The sequence below is a fragment of the Diachasma alloeum genome, unplaced genomic scaffold (genome assembly GCF_001412515.2).
Source record: "Diachasma alloeum isolate Michigan unplaced genomic scaffold, Dall2.0 Dall_scaffold_00326, whole genome shotgun sequence".
NCBI classification, from domain to species: domain Eukaryota; kingdom Metazoa; phylum Arthropoda; class Insecta; order Hymenoptera; family Braconidae; genus Diachasma; species Diachasma alloeum.
This window is the reverse complement of record NW_021680465.1, coordinates 723874-748444: the sequence shown is the minus strand read 5'-3', so window position 1 is coordinate 748444 and position 24571 is coordinate 723874. Positions and strand designations below refer to the sequence as shown.

Here is a 24571-nt window from a genome sequence, read left to right as displayed (position 1 = left end):
GGAAATTCACATTTTCAGGGAAAATTTGGGTAAAAATATTTTTAACTTTTCAATGTTGATGATTTGATTGGAAATTCGGGTCAGCCGGGGTATTATCGTCTTTTTAGAATTCCATAGAATTTGCAGTGAAATTCGAGGTTTTCTGATTTCCCCCCCTAAAGAATGAGAAAAGAGCGAATTCTGGTTTTAGGGCCTGACGGGGGTAGAGTTATTTTTTATCGATTGAATTTTAAAAATTACAACTTTAATGCACCACCTCGATGCACTTCTGTGCATCGAATGTTTCAAAGTTGGATGTTTTTGTAAATATATAAAAATGTTTAATATTTATTTTGTTTTGGGATTGCCAATAAACTTCTTGGAAATTTTTATTGACAGAAAAGATAGTTCCACTGAACTTTCAAGAATTTTCTTCATTGGAAATTCACAATTTCAGGGAAAAATCAGTGAAAACTGTCTATTTTAATTCAATCTCTCCAAGAAAATTAATACAAGTCAAGAAACTTCAGGTAAAAATATTTTTGAATTTTCGATATTGATGATTTCATCGGAAATTCAGGTCTGTCAGGGTATTATCGTCTTCCTGGAATTCCACAGACTTTCTCCATGAAATTCAAATTTTTAAAAGAAGTGACTTCCAAGAGTTTTTTGGGCCTGAGAAGGCTACAATTATTATTTTCCATTGCGTCTTGAGAACATTGAACTGAAAATTCAATTTCAATTCCAAACTGATTGAACAGTTGAAAATAAAATTTCTTAAATTATAATTTTTTCAGTTAGAAAAAAAATGTCATCTCAATAATAGTCATGTAACATTAATATTTCCATAAACTCGTATTTAATGCTTTAAAAAATCCACCCCTTCGAATGGAACGAAGACGCTTCCTCTCACCTTTAAAAGAAAAAAAAAAATGAATATCATTAGTAGCTGAACTAGTCGATCCAGTTTCCGCGAATTCCCCTCAACTTTTCAAAATTCTAAACCAATGTTTTTCATAATTTTGGCGTACACCTTCCTATTTCTGACGATTTACATCTTACTAATAGTATCTCTACTCTATCTGGAGTATTTTCTCGAAAATTGGAACCCCGTTCCACTTCCGTACCTCTGAAGAAAAATCCGTTTCGAAGAAATGGCATTTGAACCGCCGCCATTGCGATAGCAACGTACCATTTTTGTTTTTCAAACAAGACGTTCACTTGTCAGTTGTGGGGAAGACCGGAACGCTTTTGGGTTGAAATTTCTACAATTTGGCTTTTAAAAGTTATCAATGAAAAACGAATAAACCTGCCTGGCTCAAAAATTCATGTTTCTCGGGATGGATTTGAAGGATCCGGAGGTGATGCAGATCATACTGAGGGGTGAGTCAATATTTTCAAATAATATGTAGAGGTCAGTGGGGCAGAATGAACATTTTTGCGTTTTTAACGGTAATGATTCATTGAACTGCTAATTAAATCAGGTAATTATTTTCTCCATGGAAAATAAAATTGTTCTACTTTGTGGTGAACCTTGAGTTAATAAATACATTAATAAATTCAATTGATGAATTTGTCTTTGAGTTATGAACATGGAAAAAATTTTGAAGTGTCGATTTGCCCCATCATCTCGTCCAGAAAAATAAAAATGTTTTCATTATTAAAATCTGGAAGTTTGCAGATTAAATTCTGTAAAAATTCAAGAGTACATGCAGATTATAGAGGTCGGTTGAAGGGCGGGGGGTAAAACGGACAATTAATTTTGTTTATGTTAAAATCTTATTCAATTGTTGTTAAAATGGAGCAATTTTTTTTTTGAGAATGCACTCATTTCTCTTTGCGATGAGCTCAGACTACGCTCAATTGATCAATTTAGTCCTGAGTTGCGAAAGCAACAAAAAATTAAAAACGATTTTGGTTCAAAATGTTTATTCGAACGTCTCACCATAAAAATAAAAATTATTGTTTTATGAACACGTGAATTTGTATAAAGTGAATACAGTTCATGAGATGTTTTGAGTAATTAAAAATCCTCTCAAGTTTAAGAGTCGATGGGGATCCTAGGGGACGAGGGGCAAAACGGATACTTTAGAATTTTTTTCAAATGCTGAAATCTTCTTCATCTTCTTGATGAAATGGAGTAATTTTTTTTAGAGAACACACTCATTTCTCTTTGTAATGAGCTCAGACTGGGCTCAATTGATCAATTTATTCCTGAGTCATGAACGCTAAAAAAATTAAAAATTGTTTTTGTTCAAAATGTTTATTCAAACGGCTCCCCATAAAAATACAAATAGTTCCATTACTTTTGTTCACGCTAAAATAATGCATCGATGTTATAAAAACTGTTTTATGAACACATGACGAAGAATGCGTGAATTTGTATAAAGTTAACACAGTATCATGAGATTCTTTGGGTGACGAAAAATCCTCCCAACTGTCAAAAGGCACTCATCTATGGACGGAATATCGACGCGTATTTCGCAGTTAAATCCGAGTATTAAAACCTAAACTATTCTAAACTTGCACGATAAAATTCTGTAAAAACTTACGATAAAATCAATCATTCTCTGATTTAAAAAAATAGCTTCTGGACGGATTAATGACTCACTGAAGACATTCATAACATAAATATAAACTAGTTAATCAACGATCTATCTGCGATAGAAATGGTAGAAAAATACTAGAACCGATATGATTAGGACGAGGCTGGAGCCGACCGAGGCAGCACCAGCTATGCGACATTTGAACATGTCGTATCTAGTCTCTTTGTCGTTTACAATATTCACGAATTCACTCTCCACTAGCTGGCCGTCGTAATAAGTTATCAGATCCTCAAATGGATACTCGAAGCCTTGTTTGCATTCGCATTTGTAGCCGCCTGTTTCGAAACCTCTTCCTTGGAGTGGAACGCACTGAAAATACAAATTTATTGATTTTTATTATGGCTACATCGTGAGTCATTAATTACAGACTTCATTTGATCAAAGGTTAAATAATTTTGCGATGATTTCATCATTCAAGTTCCATTTTTAACTAAAATTGAGTCTGAAGAAAATTAGAAAGTCTAATTTTTCAGGAAAATTTAGAAAATAATTAAAAATCTGTTATTTTGCTAGAAAATTTTCTCGAAATCGAAGGAAATTTATTCATTCACAATTTCTGTAAACATCAATTTCATGTCAAAAAAAGCTTCAACAATTTGCATTATTCATTTTCAAATTTTGTTTAACACTTTTAACTATTAAAAAATAAAGTCTTGTATTCTAGGAAAATTCATGAAACAATTAAAGACCTTTCAAAACCATAACGAAATCTTTATATCCACAATTTCATAAATCTTTTTATTAATATTCAATAATCAAATATTTAAAAAAATTGAATGAATGAGAACTAACAGTTCACTTTGTTCTCACTTTCTGGCAAAATTTCAATGGAATGGAATCAAAAAATTTAATTTCACCCTTCGAAGCGATTCCGCATGCCCATTTTCAATGAAGACAAGAAATAAACTGAACAAAACTCACATATGATGTTTTTCGGTCGCATTTGTGGGTGCCCTTGAACGCATTTGGCACCCAAAATTGCTGGTCGCACTGGTTGATGTCCAGCTGAAGCAAGTTCATGGTAACAGCAACGACACCCCTGTAAAGTGTTCTCAATGTTAAACACCATCCCTACTAAAATTTTTTTATTACGTTGTTCCATCCTCCCTGAGACTGGTTCTCATCCCCAACTATCTCACACTCAATTTACCCCCCACATGAGAATAATTTCTCCCAACACAGTGGAAAAATACCCCACACAAGTGAAGAATAAGAAGGGAGGTTGAAGTGAAATAGTGTAGCTATACTCACTTGAATTCCAGTTTAGCCTTGATGCTGTCCCAGCCGAAAAATGGGGATGCATAGGTAATTACCCATTTATTCACTTTGCCGTTACAATCGAAATAAGGAGTTGTCCAGTGGCCGTGCTTCAGGTTTGCCGCCCTAGAGAACATCAGAGACATACCCATATTAAAATAAATTACGACTGAGAAAGAAATTCTCCACCCCTTCTCACTAAAACTATCTGCTTTCTTCATGGTTCAAGCCATCCCAGTTCCTCGCAAACTATCTCTTCCCTCAAACCATAATCCCTTTATGTCAATATGGGCACTAATACCCGTGGACAACTCTGGGGGGAAAGAAGTAACATTTCTGTTGTTTTTGGTTCTTCTTTTATCGTTCACTCAGGCAAAATTTTTATCTCAATTCAATTAATGGTGAGGATGTGATTATTGAGATTTCCATACTCATTCCATACTCATTCTTGCATAATTCTATATTCTTTGAGGTGAATACAAATTAAAACTTGTATTGTAATCCAAAATTTTATAGGGAATATGAGCAATCAAGGATTATAGACAATTCAAATAGATATTTTTTAGAGAAAATCAGGAAATTGTGGAAGAATTCTAAGAAAATTACGATTGCAATTTAATTAATGATGAGGATTTTTTTAATTCAAGCGATTATTGAGGCCCCACACTCATGAATCCTTAGATTCTATTTTCTGTGGGGTGAAAAACAATTGAAAATATTATTATAATCCAAAATTTGACAAGAAATAGTGGAGTTAATCGATAATTATATAGAATTCACATCGATTTTGTTCAGAAGATTTTTAGCAAATTTTGGAAGAACTCTAAGAACCCTATTTTAATTCAGTTCATGATAAGAGTTTTTAACTATCTGTTTTCTTCATACTTAACTATCAATTATAAATATCAATGTTCTTCCGTTTTTTATCGTTCTCTCACCTGTAGAAATTCGGGAAGTGCTCGTATTTCATGCTATGCTGGCCAGTCTCGTTATAACGAATGTGAATTTTCATGAAGTATTTCTCTAATTCGTCGAAGTTTGCTGCCCACCTCTGCTGGAGAACCTTGAACCAGGGCTGATTCGTGTAAACTTCCTCTGTAAAAATAATTTTGATTACAAAACGTTCTTTACGAGAAATTAAATCAATTACATTTGATGCAGCTTAATTAAAATCTCAGTGGAACTATAATTTCAGCTAATAATTTTTGCCAATATATCTGCACTACAATTGTACAATTTTTCATGATATAATTTGTTGTAATTCATTATAATTTCTAAAACTGTTTTTTAAACATCAATCTTTAATTTTTAAAAATTGATTCATTTTACTTTTTATTCAATTTAATTTCAATTTAATTAATGCTGTCAAGTAATTATTGATTTTTTTAGTAAAAATCAATCTTCAATTAAAAAATTGATCCATTTTCATTTAAAAAATTGAATATTTTCCTCTTGTGAAATTACCTGTACTATTCAGACGCGCCAAATCCTCAACTTTAAATTTCCTCGAGTTCAATTGAGTTTTGTAAGCGTAAGGAGCAAAGAAAGTTCTGTTCGTGAATTTATTGCGATCCCAGTAAGTCCCAGCAGACCATATTTTCGTGTCTCCCATTAGAAGTGCCAGGGTCTCTCCGATCATCTGATCCTCCGTGAGGGGTTTGTCCGCCACTCTTGTGCCTGAATAAACTTCCTGGGGATCTGATATCTGCAAAAAGGCACTTATGAAGTTGGCCAGACGCATGGCCATCCTAGCTTCATTCTCGAAGAACTCTTGGGCACCAAAACCAATGTCTCCGTGGAGATTCAACTGCTGTTTTGTGTATTGGCCACAGGTCTTCTCGTTTACACTCAGGATGAATCTCAGTGCTTGATCGATATTCAATTTCTCTCGTTGGAGGGCATCAGGCCCTGACGAAGAGTTTCTGTACTCGTAGTAGTGCTCCAGGTATTTTTCCTTCATGTGCGGTGGGGCCTTCTCCCATTGCACTGGCATTTTGTGAATCCCTGGGGATGGGAGAGTTATTTTGAGCTGTGTACTTTACATATTCCAGTTGGAATATTCCAAAATACATAATTTTGTGGGATTTCTTTGGAAATTAAGATTTCGATTCAATTAATGATGAGGATTTTGGGAAATTATGAAGATTCAAGTGATTAATGAGACTTCCACTCTCAATAAATCTTAAAAAAATATTTTTTGTTCATTTCAAATGGAGTTAAAAAATCATATGATAATTCAATTACATTCTGCCTAAAATTTCACAGAAAATATTCAACAATTCATGATTATGTGGATTTTAAATGAATTTTGTGCTGAGAAAATGAGTCAATTTGATAAAAACTCGAAAAAAATTCTCATTTTAATTCAATTGCTGACGTAAATTCTTGAAAATTGTGAAGATTCAATTGGTTAATGAGACTTGCACTGCTCACTAAACCCTGAAAAATCCAATTTGTTTATCAAATCCAATTAATTTTATTTGTTTATTTATCCCATTAAAAAATCGCAATCACAATACATTTATTTTTTCCTCAAATTTTACCGAAAAAATTCAACAAATAATAATTATGTGGATTTTAAATGCATTTTGTTCTCAAAAAATAAATGAATTTAAAAATTCCACAGAAATTCGCATTTCAATTCGATTAATGAGAGTTCTTGGAAGCTATTGCTACGCAATTGATTATTACGAGTGCTACACTTATTAAACCTTCAAAAAATCTGTTTTCATCCATCCTGAGTCCAATCAAAAATCATCTCACAATCTAATGTCAATAAGTGTTCCAAATGCAACTCACATCCTATTCTCGTGCAGTCAAAGCCATTGTAGTACTCCTCTGCCGGCGCCCTCTCGACAATTTCCCCCAGATATGGTCTTCTCACGACCGAAGGAAGTCTGTAGCCAGGTTTGCATCTGCACTGATAGCCACCTCGTCGATACCCCCAGCCATGCAGAGGTTCACACTAAAAAAATTATGGATGACCCCAAAATTTTCTCAAAAAAAAATTCCTGAAGGAGAGAAGATCAAGAGACATTTCAAAGAATATTTCTTGACACTTTTCTTCCAACATAACCACATTACCAACTGAACGAAATTCTCAATTCAATATATAATAAAACGGGAAGAACAAATATTCAACACATCAGTAAAATACGCCCTACGATAATGCATAAATTTCACTAGAATCACCTCAGTTGTATCTGTTTTACACCTTGCAGTCCCGGCAAACCTATTGGGTCCATTATTTCCCTTTCCCTTGGGACACTGATTAATATCAATCCTCTCGAAATCCATCTCCATGACAGTAGCAGCAGTATACCTGCGTCAAATAAGATAATTCAGTTTTCAAAATCAAGTTTTCTCGAGAACAAGATCCCAAATCTCTTTGATTCCTGTGGTTTCACATTCAAAACGCTCTTCTAAACACGTTGGCCCTCACCCTCGTGCCTCGAATAAGACATTCCCGGGAACTAACAGCAAAAGAAAGCCATTCTAAAATGAAGATCGATGCTCTATCGTCATTGAAATCTTAATCCCATGAGAGATCGTCTAATTTAATGCGGTAACTTCAAAAAATAAATTATTAAATGGAAGTCAAATAGATTTTGTCCAGGAAAATTGATCACTTTGGGAGAATTATAAAGAAATTCTAATGTTAATTAAAATTTCACAGGAAATATTCAACAAAATACATGCATTAAATAAAATAATTCATCCTCCAGAATCAAGTTTTCTCGAGAACAAGATCCCAAATCTCTTTGATTCCTGTGGTTTCACATTCAAAACGCTCTTCTAAACACGTTGGCCCTCACCCTCGTGCCTCGAATAAGACATTCCCGGGAACTAACAGCAAAAGAAAGCCATTCTAAAATGAAGATCGATGCTCTATCGTCATTGAAATCTTAATCCCATGAGAGATCGTCTAATTTAATGTGGTAACTTCCAAAAATAAATTATTAAATGGAAATCAAATAGATTTTGTCCAGGAAAATTGATCACTTTGGGAGAATTATAAAGAAATTCTAATGTTAATTAAAATTTCACAGGAAATATTCAACAAAATACATGCATTAAATAAAATAATTCATCCTCCAGAATCAAGTTCTCTCGAGAACAAGATCCCAAATCTCTTTGATTCCTGTGGTTTCATATTTAAAATGCTTTTCTAAACACGTTGGCCCTCACCCTCGTAGCTCGAGTAAGACAGTCTCGTGAAATAATAGCAAAAGAAAGCTACCCCCATGGAAAAATATATAAAAAATATAAATAATACAGGCCAATTTAGTGTATTCTTCGAATAGATATAATATCTATATACAAAATATATGAAACATGTATAAATTTATATTTTATGTAGCTTTTATATATAAATCAGGCCAATCTCATATATAATAAAATATATAATTTTCAGAATATCTATTTTTTCGCATGGGTATTCTAAGATGAAGATGGATCCTCCATCGTCATTAAAATCTTAATTCCATAAAAGATAGTTTAATCCATTTAAAGAAACCGTCAAATTTAATGTGGTAACTTTAAAAAATAGATGATGAAATAGGATTCAAGTAGATTTGTCCAGGAAAATTGGTCAATTTTGGAAGAATTATACGGAAATTTTAATGCTAATTAAAATTACCAAATAAAAAAGTTGAAATTTCATAGGGAATATTCAACAAGTTTTCTCAGCAACAAGATCAGAAATCTTTTTGATTCCTGTGGTTTCACATTCAGAATGCTCTTCTAAACACGTTGGCCCTCACCCTCGTACCTCGAGTAAGACATTCCCGAGAAATAATAGCTAAAGAAAGCCACTCTAAAATGAAGATCGATGCTCTATCGTCATTGAAATCTTAATCCCATGAGAGATCGTTTAATCCCCATGGCCGCATTATTCGCACTGTCGGCATTACCTCCACCTCTTTATGTTTTTTACTCCCAAGAATTCACGTGCAACCACACAACCCGGTTTTACCAGGACCCCCCAGAACCCTGAATATGATTATGAGGGCGATCGATAAGGGGAGCAGCATCTGGGCAACTTGTTTATTCGACTTGAAAAATTATTTTTATCCGAAAAATTGGATTTTTACTCACCTCGGGTACTCAATGTGACGGAAACCAGTGTGACGAGGGTAGATATCAGCTATGGGCACCACTGCAGCCACCAGCCAACGGTTCGAACGGCCACAATCGAAGTAGGGGGTTGTCCATTTTATCGGCCCTGGGTCCTCGTCAGCTCCTGGTGAGGGAGAAAAATCAAGGCATTGTTGCGTACATTTTTTTAAATATATTTTTTTCAACTTATGGGACACGAATTATTCACCTCGTGGTCCGTGGAAGGTGAACGTCTCGTTCGTGTTGTTCGCGTAACGAATTTCTATATCGTACGTCGTCTTTGTGTCATGACGACGGTCGGGATTGTCCGGCAACCATGCGTTGTACCTGAGAATTCAAACCCAAAGAATAAAAAAATAAACCAAATGAGTAAAAAAAACTGCATTAACACCAAGCACATCTCCAAAAAATCCAATTTATCTAGAAAACGAGTGGTTTTTCAAAAAAATGCCAGAGAACCTTTTCTGCAGCTTCCAAAATTTCCAACAAAAAATATCTTCTGACATTTCCCCCTAAATCCCTCCCCTACAGAGCAAATCGTGCCCTTAAAAATGACCTAAACTCCACCCCTGCTTTATCCTAAAAAAACCGAATGAAAAAAGCTTGAAAATAAAAAATTACCATTTATTAATCCTGTAACTGTCAGAAGTATAATCACGGCTGGGGCTGTGCGCGGGGAAGGCCCCCAGATCCCTCACGATGAAGGTGTTCCTAGTGGAAATTCTCTCCAAATGGACTGGATCATTGAAGTCATCAGACCTGAATGTTCTCGGTGCAAATCTCAGTAAAGTCTTGTTAAAAAACCCTCGATAACTCGGCGTGTAGGACATATTCGGTGAGAAGTACGTGGCAGAGGCGTTGATGTAGAGATTGGCTGATACATCAGCCACAGAGGACAGAAAATAGTACATCATTCCAGGATCATAAGTGTCGTTGATGGCTGGTCTTATGAACCTCGACTGGAGTATGTAACTCCAGAAGAAGGACCTGCTCAGGGCCATGTTCTGGAGGTGAAGCAGAGCTGTTCTGTTCGGAAAGACAGGGTTTATGTTGATGTCTTTGACGTCAGGGAGGTGCGACACTGTGTCCTCGGGGAGGAACAGATCCCCCAGGTGCTGGATCTCACAGTTGTCACCTGTCACCTTATCCATTCGCAATTTTACTTCGTCGAAGGCATCTTTCGTCTGCCACTCGTACTGTCCGACAACGCCCAGCCACAGGCAGGCTGTCACCAGGAGTGCTGTCACTCCGAAACGCGGCATTTTAACCCTCTTCGATGACACGCGAGGCTTTTACGGTTTTTAATGCAAAGGGGGGTTTTTTATGTTTTTTTTTTGCGGGGGTTAGGCACACATTATTCGGGATTTTGGGAGCACTGGGGGGCTGGCACACCCGCGACTCCAAACACTTGTTACGAGCGTCGGTTGCACTCGTCAGAACGTGGAGTCACCGAATAAACACGCCCTAACTATAGTTATGGTATTGAATGGTATAGGACGTTTGCACTAACTCGGGGAGACTCGTCACTAATTTTTTGGGTTTTTCAATGGTGTTTAGTCCCAAACGGCGATGGAAAACGTTTATTAATTAATTAATTATGATTAATTTGATGTAATTAATAAAGTGAAAATAATAGAACAAAATAGAAAATAGAAGAGATTGATTTTTCTATATGTTAATTAATTATAATTATAATTATAATTAATTATATAACATTGATTATAATTAATTAATTGTATATCATTGATATTAATTAATTTTTTCGTTTCTTTTTTTTCATTTGTGTATTATTTTTAACGAGACAAGAATTAATAATCAGATGTTATACTCAATTTGAATATTTAATTTTTGTTCTTAATGTTTATTCGGAAGTAGAAATGGAAAATTTAATTAATTAATCAATTTTATTATTTGATCGATTGATTTTTAAACAGTATAATGAACATTTTTTTGTTTTATTCAGTCATTTTCCATTATTTTCAGCGGATTAAAGATAAATGATCAGTTTTCATATGACATTTTTGTTAAATTGAATTTTAAATAACGTTTTTTATTATTTTAATTCCTTTCATGCAATAGGCAATATAAAATCGTTGAGCCCTAGCTTTTTTTTATTAAATTTATTAACCTGTTATTTTTAGTTGACTGAGAATGCTAGAGGACGTTTGTACTAACTCGGGAAAGAATGCCTCACGACTCTTAATTTTTGAAATTTTGAATTGATCAATTTGATAAATTAATTAATTTTTAAAAAACTAAAGTTTTTTTTGCTTTATTCAATCATTTTTCATTATTTTTAACGAGAAAATTAATGTGAGTCACATGACTCTTGATTTTTTATTTTCGTATTGATCTTTATTCCGAAGCAATAATAATTAGATTTTATGTTAAATTGTTTTTAAAAAGAATTTTGCAAATCACATCACTCTCAACTTAAAAAATTCATATTAATGTTTATTGCAAAATAGTAATAAAAAATGAAATTCACCAATTTCATCCCGTGATTTTAAACAAAAATGAATTTTTTTTTCGTTCTACCATTAATTTTTTTATTTTCACCAAGATAAAAATTAATAATTACATATATTTGTTCCTAAACATAATTTACATAACGTTTTTCATTATTTTAATTCCTTTCATGCAACAGGCAATATAAAATCGTCGAAGAAAATTTTTTTAACGGAATTTTTCAAATTGTTATCTCTACTTGAGTGAATTATGGGATTGGATTGTGCGGGATAATGACACGATGAATCAATCGCTCGGGCTGCCCCACCCCAGACATTATTTCATTCATGACTCATTCACTGATGACTCGTAATGCTCGTAATAATTGTGGAGCGTATTCTTCTCGTATTTTCGGGAAGTAAAGGTTAGAATTTCGCTTTCGAGGAAATAGAATGAGGGAAGCGCGTCTGGAGTAGTCGATCGATTCTCAGTCTCACTCTCAGAATGCACAAATGTGCACTCTCGGATGGCAGCTGGCCTCTTACCCTAACCTGACCCCACACTCGATCACGTGACAATTTATCGGGTACAACAGACTCTTTGAATTTATTCCCCTCTGCTGGCTTCATTTCATCTCGGTATATGCGGGAAAATAAATATATAAAAATTTTGGTTTTTCAACAGCGAATGAAATTTCAATAAAAATCCATTACAATTAAAAACAAATTAGTTAATTGTTTGACAAATTATGAAAAATTTTGATGGAAATTAATCTGAATTTGTTATTATTCATTGATTTTAAACAAAAATAATTTAAATTGTTAAATTAATTTTTTCAAATGAAGAGTAAAACCTCAAACTCAGATTTGAGTTGTTCAATGAAATTATTTATATTAAACAATAGAGAAATACTCATTTAAATGAAAATAAATGTGAATCTATTCTTATTCATCGATTTTAACCCAGATATTTTTTAATGAAAAAATACGAAAATTAGAGTGAAAAAAAATTGAGATGACAATTTTATTCCCTCAAAAAAACAATTTAAATTGACGAAAAACAAGAATCGAATAATTAAATTAAATTCTTGAAATGCAGAATAAAATTTCAAGCTCTTAAAATCCAGTTGATGCATAAAATTTTTTATAAAAAAATTTCAGAATTTTTTATCCAAATGAACCTAAATGAGAATTTTTCAATTAAATAAAAAAATACGAAAATTTGAAAAAAAAAAAATGAAACGCGCATTTTATTTACCCAAAAAAACAATTAAAAATGAAAAAACCATCATTACATTCGCCCATCTCCCGTAATCAATATTTATCAAGAATTAAGACACTGGAAAGCAAAAAATTTCAGCGAAAAATCACGTAAACCCATAATCGCCCATTAAAGCCTCGATTTTCCCTGGCCCCCCACCTGTGTACCCACATGCGTGTTCATAGAAACCGCAGCGCCTCCAGCCCAGCGCAAAAAGGGCTCTGAAGCCCGCGAAAGAAGCGAGGGATGACGCCCCAACTCCGGATGTTCCCAGAGAGCCTCGAAAACAAAAACCAAAAAAAAAATCCCCCACCGCGAAGAAAAAAACCCCCCGAAAGACGAGGACAACGAAGCGCCCGAGGAGCGAAGAAGGGATGCGAGAAATCCGAAAAGACGAGGAAAAGAGTCCGCGGTGACTTAATACGGGAGGACATAACATTTAGGCGATCATTGTGATGCTTATGAGGATATAGCGCCCCAGTCCAACGACCCCCTGTGAAGAAGCCCTTCAGTACCCCTTCTGTACCGAGCAAAACCTCACGTTTTTACACTTTTTTTGTCTCTAGTCCATGTGTACATACAACCACCAATGCCCCCTCCCCTTATGCCTCGACCCCTCGACCTTTCTCACCCCGTGTACATCAGGTTCATCCATGGGCAGCTAGAGATGCAAAGTGACGGTAATTTTTTATGTGCGTCGAGTCAGCCGTAAATTTACCGTTCTCTGACCATTTCTGACTTGAGGGGTAACAGAAGGCCACGGAATAGTATATTTCGTAACGAGTGCAAAAAAGTGTTTTTTTGGCGAGTGGGAGGTTTATGTCACGAGCCGAAGGCGAGGGATATAATCCCACGAGCTAAAAAACATTTTTTCACGAGTTACGAACAATATTTTTCATCACAATGTGGCGGAAATTGCGTGCCTAAAAGTCCACTTTTCGTCACAGCGTGATGAAAAGAATTTTTTTAGAAAAATTCTAGTGCTAACACGGGAAAAGATGCGCAAAGTGACGGCCGGGAAAAAATTCCAGTGCCGGCACTAGAAATTTTATTGGAGAAAACGTGATTTTTTCACCGTATTTCTGTGAAAATTACACAGAAATCCCCAGAAATTTTACCAGAAATATCAAGAAATTTTACCTTAAGGGGGAACGGAACCCCTGCGTTTATATGAATCTTTAAAATTGTGTTTTCTCCTGCAATTATGATTTCTTATTCATTAAACTACTTTATTGACTCAACAATACGATAATCGAGTCGATAAAGTAATTTCATAGATAGAAATTAATAATTGTAGGAGAAAACACAATTCTAAAATTTGATGTAGACAAAGGGGTTCCGTCTCCCCTTAACAAGACTAAAATTTTTCGCAGCCGATGGATTGCGATTTTTTCCAGTACTCGTACTAGAATTTTTCGAGAAAATTTCTCTCAGTGTTTTCCCTGAAATTTTCAAACAAATTTCCTGCGCAAAGTTATTAACAGTTTTGCCATCCAAGCACATTGATCTTCATCATCGCCTCCTGGGGATTAATGTGCTTTGATTTGTAAAAATATCGGTAACCTTCGGCAGGAAAATTTGTTCAAAAATTTGGAAAAAGGCATTCTGTTCTCCTTAAGGGGAGACGACTATGAGTTTTAAATGTCGCGGGCTATTGAAATGAGATTTCTCATACATTGAAGATCGATTATATCTGTCTAAAACCGAATAATTAGTGCGAAAAACTCATTGTGTATTGTTCGTTTACCGCGCAAACGCTTAAAGTGTTAAAAATGGTCCAGCGCCTCCAATTTTTGAGCCACAGTGGTTTTTTTTGCAAAATTTTTGCAACAATTTGTGCCACCACAATTACGAATTATTTTTTTGAAATTCAACTCCTACAAAAAATTGCACCATTCATGTAAAATAGCCCGAAAAATATTTCTGAAAGAATCGAGAATATATTTTTAATATTTTAAGAATAATTTTTCTGCCTATTGTACGTGACTGGCGCAATTTTTTATATTAAAAAAAAAAGAAATTGGTTGTGTAGGAGTTGAATTTCAATAAACTAATTCGTAATTGTTATTGCACAAACTGTTGCAAAAAAAACCACTGTGGCTCAAAAAAATGGAGGCCCTGGATTATTTTCAACATTGGTCTTCGGTCAATGACGTGTAATTTACGTGTAATATTGTATACAATATTGGCCTTCGGTCAGTGACGTGTAATTTCCGTGTAAAATGACGGTAAATTGACCGGTCAGCTTTGTCCGTTACATCGCTGTGAGCATCACAGGACGCCCCCTTGGACTCTCCTGTTTACCAGTGGCTAGTACTAGAAGACTGGACGAAGAGGAAGATGAAAGAGGATGGGGCATTTTTCTCATAGTAAACGGGTTGTCATCCCTTTGGGCGGGGTGGCGATGGATGGGGGGAGGGGGGGAGGGGGGAAGGGGGTGAGGGAAATATGAAACGAGAGGACGAGTCGCTGGGGGTCTTGTCCAGTTTCCCTAATGCCCCCTGGTTTATTCCGCACTCGTTTTATCTTAGTTTTTTTTTTCGCTCCTGAGAAAAGTCTCTGGGCATTGTTGAACGAATGCTCTTGTCTCCACGGACACTCATCCCCCCGAGTTCATGGGGGATATTTACGTGGGAAACAAGTGCAGATGGAGGTAAATTCGAAACGGGAAGGTGGAGGACATTAAGATATTATGCTTGTGCATTTGGTCAAGTATAATCGGATGATTTCTCGGGGTTTTTTCGAGGTGTGCACAGTGGTAGGTAATCATGGGTGATATTTCAAGTGAAGGGTAGTGACATTTTTGAGGATAGTCGATTATTGAAGAGCCCATTCCGTGTTTAAAGTTCCAGTAATTTTCAAAAATTGCCAGTTTTTGATTGAGTAGCGAAGCGGTAAAACGGTTCAAGTTGACTTAACTCTCATCTGAGTTTTTGAGGAATATCTACGAATTCAAGGGAGATAATGAAATTTTTGTAATGACCTTTTTTGGAGAGCGAATTGAGGGCTATAGAAAAGGTTATGTCAAAAATTTTGCCATCTCCCTTACATTCTGAGATATTTATTTAAAACTGGTAAATAGTCAAAATCGACTTAAACCGTTTTACCGCTTCGCTACTGATAAAATAATCAATCTTTCTTCGAAAGTAAACTTACTCAATTTTTTCAGGTTTTTAAAATATTTTTTAACGGTTCAATACAGAGATTTCAATTCGATGTAAAATGTCCGGAAATTTGAGTTGGATTTCTTTAAGGATATCCGACGCACTATAGATTCAATTACCTTAATCATCAAATTTATGAATTAAATTGCGGGAGAAAAATTTGAAAAAAAATCATGAATATTCAGCGTCAATGTTAAAATTACATTTTGCACAGAATTATAATTTTTTTAGGCATCAAATCGATTCCTGTAAAATTCTGAATATGAATAAATTTGTTACGATTCCGAACAAATGATTTTTCTGATGCAAAATTGATCGTTTATAAATTATACAAACAAATACGAGTATTTGCGCAAATACTCGTCATTTTAAAAAATTTGCAATTTTTAAATTTGTGATCAATCTTCCTTCAAAGGAAACTTTTGATTTCTTCTTCTGATTTTTAAGATATTTTGTAACGGTTCAATTTCGAGATTAAAATTCTGAGCGGAAAAGTTTAAATAATAAAATTATTGTAAAATATCCGGAAATTTTACGTCAAATGGGGCTCAAATGAAAGCTCTGATATTCAATTACAAAATTTGATAAGCGTTTCATGTTGAATTAAATTCAAACTCATGATATCAAGAATTCGGATGACAGCCTGATTTCACAGTTCGAAAATTCACTTTTTTCTCATAAAAAAATTATATTCGTCTTTGGGAGGTACACAATCTCTTGACGAAATTTTTTTTCACACCGTAAGATATTTTTCGTGTTAATTTTCGAGCCATGAGTTTCTGGCCACAAGACGTAATTCTCAAAAAACTTTTTTCTCATGCGAAATATCTGCAGTGAAAATGTTTGAGGGAGAAGATTAGGCTTCCGGGGCGACGACCGCGGGAGAGATAACAGTTTTTTTATCATCAGTTGTAGAGAAAAATCCCCAGTTGATGCAATTAATTGAAATACCTTTGAAATTCATTCGTTTAATTTTTTTCATTCATGAGAAAAGTTACAAATTTTTTCACGATGTCGAAATAATATTTTTGCCTGTAAATGTAGATCTCAAATACCAGTTTTTCGCTCCTCAGGACAAAAAAATCCATTTTCATTCCCAGTATTTGATAACCGCCTCATTTCCACAATAATCTGCAGAAAAAAAAATTAAATTCGCAAAACACGACGTTAATTGACTATTAACATTAATTTGGTTGTTGTACAAAAATTTTTTATTCAAAAGAATGATAAAAATACATTTTTCCGTTATTTTTCATAATTTAAAAATGATGAAAAATAAAAATACAAACAAAAAATCAAAATCAAAATGAATTTTTTGATTTTCTTCATTTTTCATTATTCAGAAACGCAATTTTTTCACTACCTCAATCGTCAAAAAAAGACAAACAAAAAAACAATAAAAATAGAAATCAAAATCAAAACAAAAATTTCCCTCCAACGAATTCCATAAATTTCATCTTCACTCGCAAAAAAAAGAAATATTCCAGACAATCCCTCCGATTTTCCCCTCTCCAAAAATCATTTTGTTGTCACAACCCAGACAGCATGGAAATTCTTTTTAATTTTGTTCCTCACAAAAACTCGTTTACCACATGTACCATTCTCTCAATATTCCCATGATAGTTGTACCACGTAACGTCGCACAGACGGTCAAAGTAAAAACCCCTGAAAAAAAAAACTGCATACGAAGAAGAAACGAAGGATGCGGAAAAAGTACATACAACATATTCGGTAGTAACACGAAACGCAGTGCATTGCATCGAGTATAAAATTCAGACGAGTTTTTTCGAGGGCGGGGGGGACAGCTGTACACCGCGTTTCTTTATCACGTACGAAGGTTTTGAAGGGGTCTCTCCTGCGCGCCCCCTCTCTCTCATTCCTCTCTTTTCTGAGTCTTTCGGATGGTCCCCCCGAGGGGTACGAGCCCTCCTACCCGCCGGAAGCGCGTCGGATCTTTTAAATTCTTTACATATGCCCTCTTACCCGACACCTGTTGCCGATTTTTTCATCCACCAGTCATGATTTCCCAGATATTCTTGAGGATATCCAAGTATTAACAGTTTGGTACAGGCCACGCTATAGATTCAGTCATTTTCAATCATCAAATTTGTCAATTAAATTGAGTGAGAAAAATTTGAAAAGAATCATGAATATTCAACGCCATTCAAATTACATTTTGCCCTGAATTATTATTTTTTATAGAAAATGCTCGTCATGTTAAAAAATTGCAATTTTTTAATTATTTCATCAACCTTTCTCCAACAGTAAACGTTCTAATTTATTTCAGATTTTTAAAATGTTTTCTGACGGTTCAATATTGAGATTCAAATGCAGATTTACAACATTTAAATAATATAATTATTGTAAAATTTCCGGAATCATAGGGTCAAATGGGGCAAAAATTCAGCCATTTTCAATCATCAAATTTGTCATCATCTGCTTCTATAGAATATAATTCCTGGTTACCTATCATTTTATTAAATTCAATGAAATTTCTTCTTAATCAATTGCGTTATATTTTTCATTTAGTTCACTGGATGAAATTTCAAGTATGAAATAACATATATTATAAAAATCCAAATTCAATTATGCAAAAATGGTCTTTTTGCATAATAATAGGTTGACATAACCCGAAAAATCCGGAACTTAAATTCCACCAATTACAATGCCTCCACTCGAAACCAATCGCCAAAGTACTAGGACATCCTTAATTTCCCCGGAAATTGCCACGGACTTGACTTTTTATATTTATCACCCCACCCCCCACCACCCGGAACAATTGATTCTCTTCCGCGCATTGTGCCTTTGCATCACAGTAACCCACATTTTTCCAGAGCACTGGAAATTTCATTTCACTCCCCAACCCCCTTTTCCTCATATTTTTCCAAACGACGGGACAAAAGAAATTCAGCCGAACGATCCGCCACAGAGTGCTTTGACCACAGTCCGAAAACAAGTTGAATAAAGAACGAGAGGGAGAGGGCGAGTGAAAACAAAGACAGAAGTGAAGAAGTGCATCGAACAGAGCTTGGGGGCCATCAGCGAGAGCACGTACCCCGTTTGAATTTCAGCCTCCCACGACAATGCACTCCGTTCAGCGAAAAAAAAAAATATATCCAGCAAAAATGTGCATTGTGCCGCAATCGGGTGAACAGACCGTGCGAATTACATTTCCCCTCGCCAAAAAATATAACGGAATAAACAAGTGGGAAATTGCTGTTGTATTGCATACAGTAGTTATTTCGCACACAATTTCCTTCTATCATGTATAATTCATTGTTCATTTCATTTAATTAAATTGAATGAGATTTCTTTCACCTAATTTTGTCAGATTTTCAACTTAGCTGAATGTTATCATCATCATTATTCTTATTCTCCCTTTCTTCTGTCCAACCGATGTCTTTTTTGCGGTTCTATCTCTCCCCTCAGCCCTTCGATAAAATGTTAATAGAAAAATTTTATTTACACATACTTCAATGAATTTGAAAAATTACCTCTGAAGAAACCATCGGAAAGCCGACTTTCAGGGAAATTCATGAAAAATTCTAAATTTTCAACAATCATCATAAAAATAAAATCAACCAATACAGCTATCGTAATCATCATTTAACTTCGACTTAATGGCATTAAAACAAACATTTTAAGTTACGATTGAATTCATTAGAAGCATAATATTCAAAGATATCCCTGGAATTCTGATTTTCAAAAAATACCAAATTTTTGCAAATTTTCAAATAAATCAAAATAACGATTATTGCTATCGCTTTCATCTCCGAACTCGGTCATCACCCAATCAATTGAGAACATAAAAAAATCAAAAATTGAAAAACTAATCGATCAATTAAATTTAAAATAACGGCGATCGATAGGGCTCAACAATACCAACATTTGAACGAAAAGATTCAATTCCCTCCATTCTTACCGAGCAATTGGCGAAAAACTTAGTTCCAAACATCCACAAAAAATCCAAAACTCGAATAAACTTTAACCAATTAAAAGCTTCCATTCGCCTAATTATCTCGAGAACGCGAATATTCCTCTCGATCAGCCGCAATTTTTCGATGAAAACGAGTGGGAACTTTGGAGTTTTATATTCATAATAATCACACGTAAAGCAGAAAACGTAGAAACAGGTTTCTGCAAAGCGCGCTGGGTCTCGCCAGCGTCGTATCTGCTCACCCCTTCCCAATATCTTTCACTCTCTCCTCCACCTCTCCAACTCCTTTAGCCTCGGCTGTCCTTCTCGGTGTCTGTGTGCGATTCTCTCCCTCCGGTCCGGGGGGCGGGGGGCAGCGGGTGCACCGCACTTCCAGACGAAGTGCCAGGGCCGTACCCGCCTCCCCGGAGTGTCTCGGATGCTCCAAGCTGTCTGTTACTACTTTCCCACGTCTGAGTTTTCCATTTCCACTCGACAAGTAGATCAGCCCCCGCATAGACCCCACCGACGCCGAAAATTCGCCCCTAAACACCCCCTGAAATGCCGAATCCCCGATTATTTCTGCGCTCGAGGTCAGCCGTCTGCGAAATTCTGCACTTGTGGGTTTTTTCCCCCTCGAGATGAGCATTCTTCGCGTTTTGGACGCGAAAAACCAACTCCCAATGTCACTTTAGGTATTTTAAATCGCACTATGAAATGAGAAAGCATTTTTGCGGCGACTAAAATTTAATCTGCCGTAAATATCGCAAATGTATTTTATTTTCCTCGTGCGAGTGGCACATGGTGGGGCAAAAGGCGGGCTTTTCACCCCCCCAAGTAACTGCACACATGCACCAGAGGTGCTGCAAAATCCTAGGCACACTCCTGGTCCAAAGGCGGGGCTCAGGCCCCTGTGTACGGGGTACCTCCGCGAAAAGAGAGGCAAAACCGTTGAATCGGATTGGATTGGGTAGCAAAATTTTGCGCGTACCCTCCACCCGTTCCCTCAACTATCCCGTTTTCAGGGTTTCTCCTTTACCTCCCCATTTCAACCTCCACCTTATTACGGGGTGTTCTTAGCCGTGTGTATGGCAATGTATTGGTGAAAGTCGCTTGAATGTATGCGAAAAAGCCGGGCAAACTGGTTTTGTTTAGCGGGGGCTTGCACCACTGCACCGTTCACTAGTCGAGACAGTCCAATTTATGCATCACACGGCTATGTAGGCACCACACGAGAGAGGAGTATTATTTTGCCCAAAAAACCATCTTTACCACCGCTGTGCCACCGGACTTTGCGCCACTATCACCTCACTGCAATATACAATCAACAAAGTGCCTGGATTTTCGTTTTTTTTTTCCTTTAAATTAATTTAACTTTTTTGTTTGTTTTGTTATTCGAGTTGACGAACAGTTTCCAAAGTTGACGAAATAGACAAAGTTTAAGTGATATCTTGGTTTATCCTCGGACAAGTGAAGTACAAGTGACTCCGTACGACTTCAGTGATTACGGAAATTCCGTTTGGACAAAACCGCCTTGATAAATCAACCCCTCTTGGACACTGAAACGGTAACAGTTGGGGAGGCATCGAAGAGTGATTATTCTGTTTGGAAAATTATTGTACTGTGAAGTCGGTACGTGCGTCGGTTAATATGTGTCGCATACCGCGGATTATACCGGAGATATCGTGACTATCGTCCTCGTGCATTGCAGTGTGTTGATTGGGTGCTCAGCTCCGTAAAAATAAGGATCTGACTAAATTACAATCAGTTTTTATTTCTTTTCTCGATAAGGAACGAGGAACCGATCGGTGGAAATTAATCATCATTTTAGGCAAAAAATTGAACGCTCAGGTACGGCTATCAGTTGATTATTCATTTTTTTATCGATTACTCGGGGCATCTCCAGCGTTATCTCACTGGCCAGTTGATTTTTTTTGCTCTTCTTCGCGCGCAAATTCGTCCTCCATTAATTTTAGAAACGATGAGACTCCGTCTGGCGATTTTACTCCGTCTCCCTCCAACTTTTTTTCGTCCACCGCATCGTCTGTCTCTCGCTCGCTCGCTCGCGGCTCCTCTTGTCCCCCTGACGCTTGCAATTTTTGCAAGGTTATGTGCAAGTACGTCCGGTCAGCGACACAGGACCGAGTGAATAATCGTTGGTTTTCGCTTTTCGCCCGTTTCTACTCTCTCGCTCACCGTCTGGCCAGCGGCTTACTTACATCCCCGGGGTCTCTTGTTTATCGACGCACACTGCGAAACGAGATGGGAATATTAGCGTACGACTCGAATATTGCATTTTTTTTTCGATTTCTTGAAAATTTTTGAGTCAATTTTGACGAAAATCTCATTTTTTTAAGGTAAAATGGAGTCGGATCCGTTTACCCCTTCGTTAAGTTGGAATTTGCAATTTTTTTTGCATTTTTGGAAAGGATTTTGGGGTCCTGTCAGTGTTGATTTCAATGAAAATCTCATTTTCTAAAGAAAACATTGAATTGAACCGTTTTACCCCTTCATTAAAGTGAAAATTGCAGTTTTTTTATTTTTATGAAGAATTTTGAGGTCATTTCAGAATTAAATTCAACAAAAATCTCATTTTCAAAAAAACTAATTCACTTGATCCGTTTTACCCCTTCGGCAAATTGAAATTTGCAATTTTTTAGAAATTTTCTAAAGAATTTTGGATCATCTCAGGATTAATTTCAACGACAATCTCATTTCCAAAAAACAAATTCACTTGAACCATTTTACCCCTTCGTTAACTTGAAATTTGCAATTTTTGGAATTTTCATAAAGAATTTTGTGGTCACTTCAGAGTCGACTTCACCGAACATCTCATTTTCAAAAAAATGACCGTTTTATCCACCGTGGCAAAGCGGTTCAATTCAAAATTATGAACTTCCCCTAAAAACCGTCTCACCCCTCGCTTTTCCTGAAAATCCCATAATCGAAAAAAAGACTGGACGGTTGTGCCCCAGCGGCTTCCCTGCGGAATGCATTTTAATGTTTCTCTCCTTTCAATCGGCATTTTTAGCCGAGAGATAACCGGAGCCACCACTCGGACGCGATCGAGCGTGCACCATCCGCTCTCCCATTGGCAATAATCACAAGAGCAGAAACAATCGTCGAGTTCCCTTTTTCAATTACCTCAAACAATAAAATCCATCATTTCGTGTATTTTATTCCCATCGAGTCATTCCCCACATTCCCCTCTCAAATTTATCTCCCACAAATAAATCCTCAACTGATTCTCTCCCAGCAGCGCAGCCGAGTCCAAAACCTCCTAAAAAAAATTGTAAGGCTGAAAGAAGTGCATAAAGCCGGTGTCGACTCGAGCATTGAGACCAATTCGCGCAGGGGGTTGCGCGGGGGGAATCCGAAGAAAGAGAGCCCCAAAACCGCGACATGCAATACATGCGGCGAAAATTTGGCCTCGAGTGCATCGGACTGGCGGCGGTTCGTTGTTCTCACTCGAGGACGCTGGTGCATGTGTTGGACCGTGAGGTTTAATCTCCCCCCTCTCATTCCCGCCGTTCCAATCGACGCGTCTCTCTTCCTCTTCCCTCTCTTTTTTCTTATCCCCTTTCTCCTTTCGCTTCATTCCTCCTCTCTTTTTTTAAAACCACGCTGTACGCACGTACTATAGAGCTCCCTGGGCCACTCCGGCCAATGTTTTTTTCCCTTTTTTGCGAGGAGGGGCGCTGACGGAGCAGCAGGCTAACATGAAAATGGCCAACCGGCACCCGACGAGGCCGCTATGCCAGGCGGCTGCTGCGCCGGGGACACAACTCCCCGACTAGGGTGGGGGGCGCGAAGGGGGGAGGGGGAATTTCAACACTTACACATACCCAACCTTCTCTCACTCTATCCTCCTTTAGCCTCTGGGTTCGAGGCGTATCTCTTTGCGCGTCGTTTTGTGGACCCCGTAGTGTTTCGCGATCACGTTTTTGACGTTCAATTACTTCCCCCCGTTCCCGCCGATTCCGAAAGGCGGCGTTGCCGATACAGTTGGTATCCCATGAATAAATAATAAATATTATTTTTTTTGTCTTCCATTTCGCCGAATAGTCCAGCCCTCATTATTTTTTTTTGCAAACGCATGGCGGAGCTTTCGCGAATTCCGCCGGCCGCGCCGGTTCCAAAATCTCATTTCTGTATTTTTTAAAATGGAATTGTGACCCGTGTGGGCGGAAATTTTGGGGAAATTTCCCGCGGGGGGGCGGGCGGCACCGGCCGACCGGTGAAATTCGCGGAGACGCGCAGCGGCAGGTGGAAACGCGCGCGGAAGCGGCGGGGTGGGGGAGGGGGGTCGACCCGCCATCGTGGAACGGAACCGGAGTGCACACGGTGCACAACTGCATTCCACGACGGGGTGGAACACCAGAACGTGGATGCATTCCTAGATTATATTTTTAATCGGGAGGAACCGTATTTCCGGTTTGTTATTTGTTGTTGGGATTTTCGGGGGTGGAATGGGGGAGTGATTGTGAGTTGTTTTGTTCGGGAACGCGGGGTTTATTTTTCTATTTTTATTTTCGGGGAAATTTTCGGGGGTTTGGACCCCCCGCGGGGCGCGAGACCCTTTGTTCCCGTCTCTTTGCGATTGTTTTGGTTCGTCGGGACGTCTGCGGGTGCCTGTGTGCGTGCGTCTGTCGGTCGCGTACGTTACGCGCAATTCGCTCTTTGTCTGGTATTTTTTTGGGGGGTTTCGGGGGGTTTTTCGACAAACGAAGCGCGGGAAAAGTGACGATCGGGAGGGGCAGGGGTGGAGGCATTTTTTGTTATTGTGGGGTGAAGGGGCGGCTTGCGTGTCAACGTGTCGGAGC

The 24571-nt window shown here is 37.2% G+C and overlaps 2 protein-coding genes across 10 annotated transcripts in view; one reads left to right on the top strand and one right to left on the bottom strand.

The window, feature by feature from the left end:
• Nucleotides 1-786: 786 nt before the first annotated feature.
• Nucleotides 787-10405, bottom strand: LOC107040242. Of its 2 annotated transcripts, XR_001461002.1 has the most exons (11): nt 9582-10405; nt 9169-9287; nt 8940-9084; nt 7035-7164; nt 6642-6807; nt 5307-5846; nt 4781-4937; nt 3837-3968; nt 3507-3624; nt 2532-2894; nt 787-892 (listed from the first exon to the last, which is right to left on the bottom strand). XR_001461002.1 is itself a non-coding variant. In XM_015260234.2 (10 exons), the coding sequence occupies exons 1-10, from the start codon at nt 10220-10222 to the stop codon at nt 2634-2636; spliced, it is 2409 nt and encodes an 802-aa protein (XP_015115720.1). In that variant the 5' UTR covers nt 10223-10405; the 3' UTR covers nt 2209-2633. The 2 variants fall into 2 exon arrangements, 1 of the variants encoding a protein (XP_015115720.1); XM_015260234.2 differs by lacking the exon at nt 787-892 and having other exon boundaries at nt 2209-2894.
• The window catches only part of LOC107040243 (heterogeneous nuclear ribonucleoprotein R), a 47406-nt gene continuing 23972 nt past the window's right edge, over nt 1138-24571 (top strand). For 5 of the 8 annotated variants that reach the window (XM_015260236.1, XM_015260239.1, XM_015260238.1 and 2 more), the window contains exon 1: nt 1138-1362. In XM_015260236.1, the coding sequence (XP_015115722.1) occupies nt 1308-1362 (55 nt within the window). In that variant the 5' untranslated portion in view covers nt 1138-1307. Of the gene's footprint in view, nt 1363-20960; nt 21600-23675; nt 23753-24073; nt 24183-24571 lie in introns of those variants that run through there. The other 3 variants (XM_015260242.1, XM_015260241.1, XM_015260240.1) reach the window with 3 other exon arrangements.

Coding starts and splice junctions, on each gene's coding strand:
- LOC107040242 (XM_015260234.2), bottom strand. CDS start 10,222: ATGCCGCGTTTCGGAGTGACAGCACTCCTGGTGACAGCCTGCCTGTGG. Junction 9,288..9,581: donor AGTTACAGGATTAATAAATG/GTAATTTTTTAT, acceptor TTGAATTCTCAG/GTACAACGCATGGTTGCCGG. Junction 4,938..5,306: donor GGCGCGTCTGAATAGTACAG/GTAATTTCACAA, acceptor TTATTTTTACAG/AGGAAGTTTACACGAATCAG.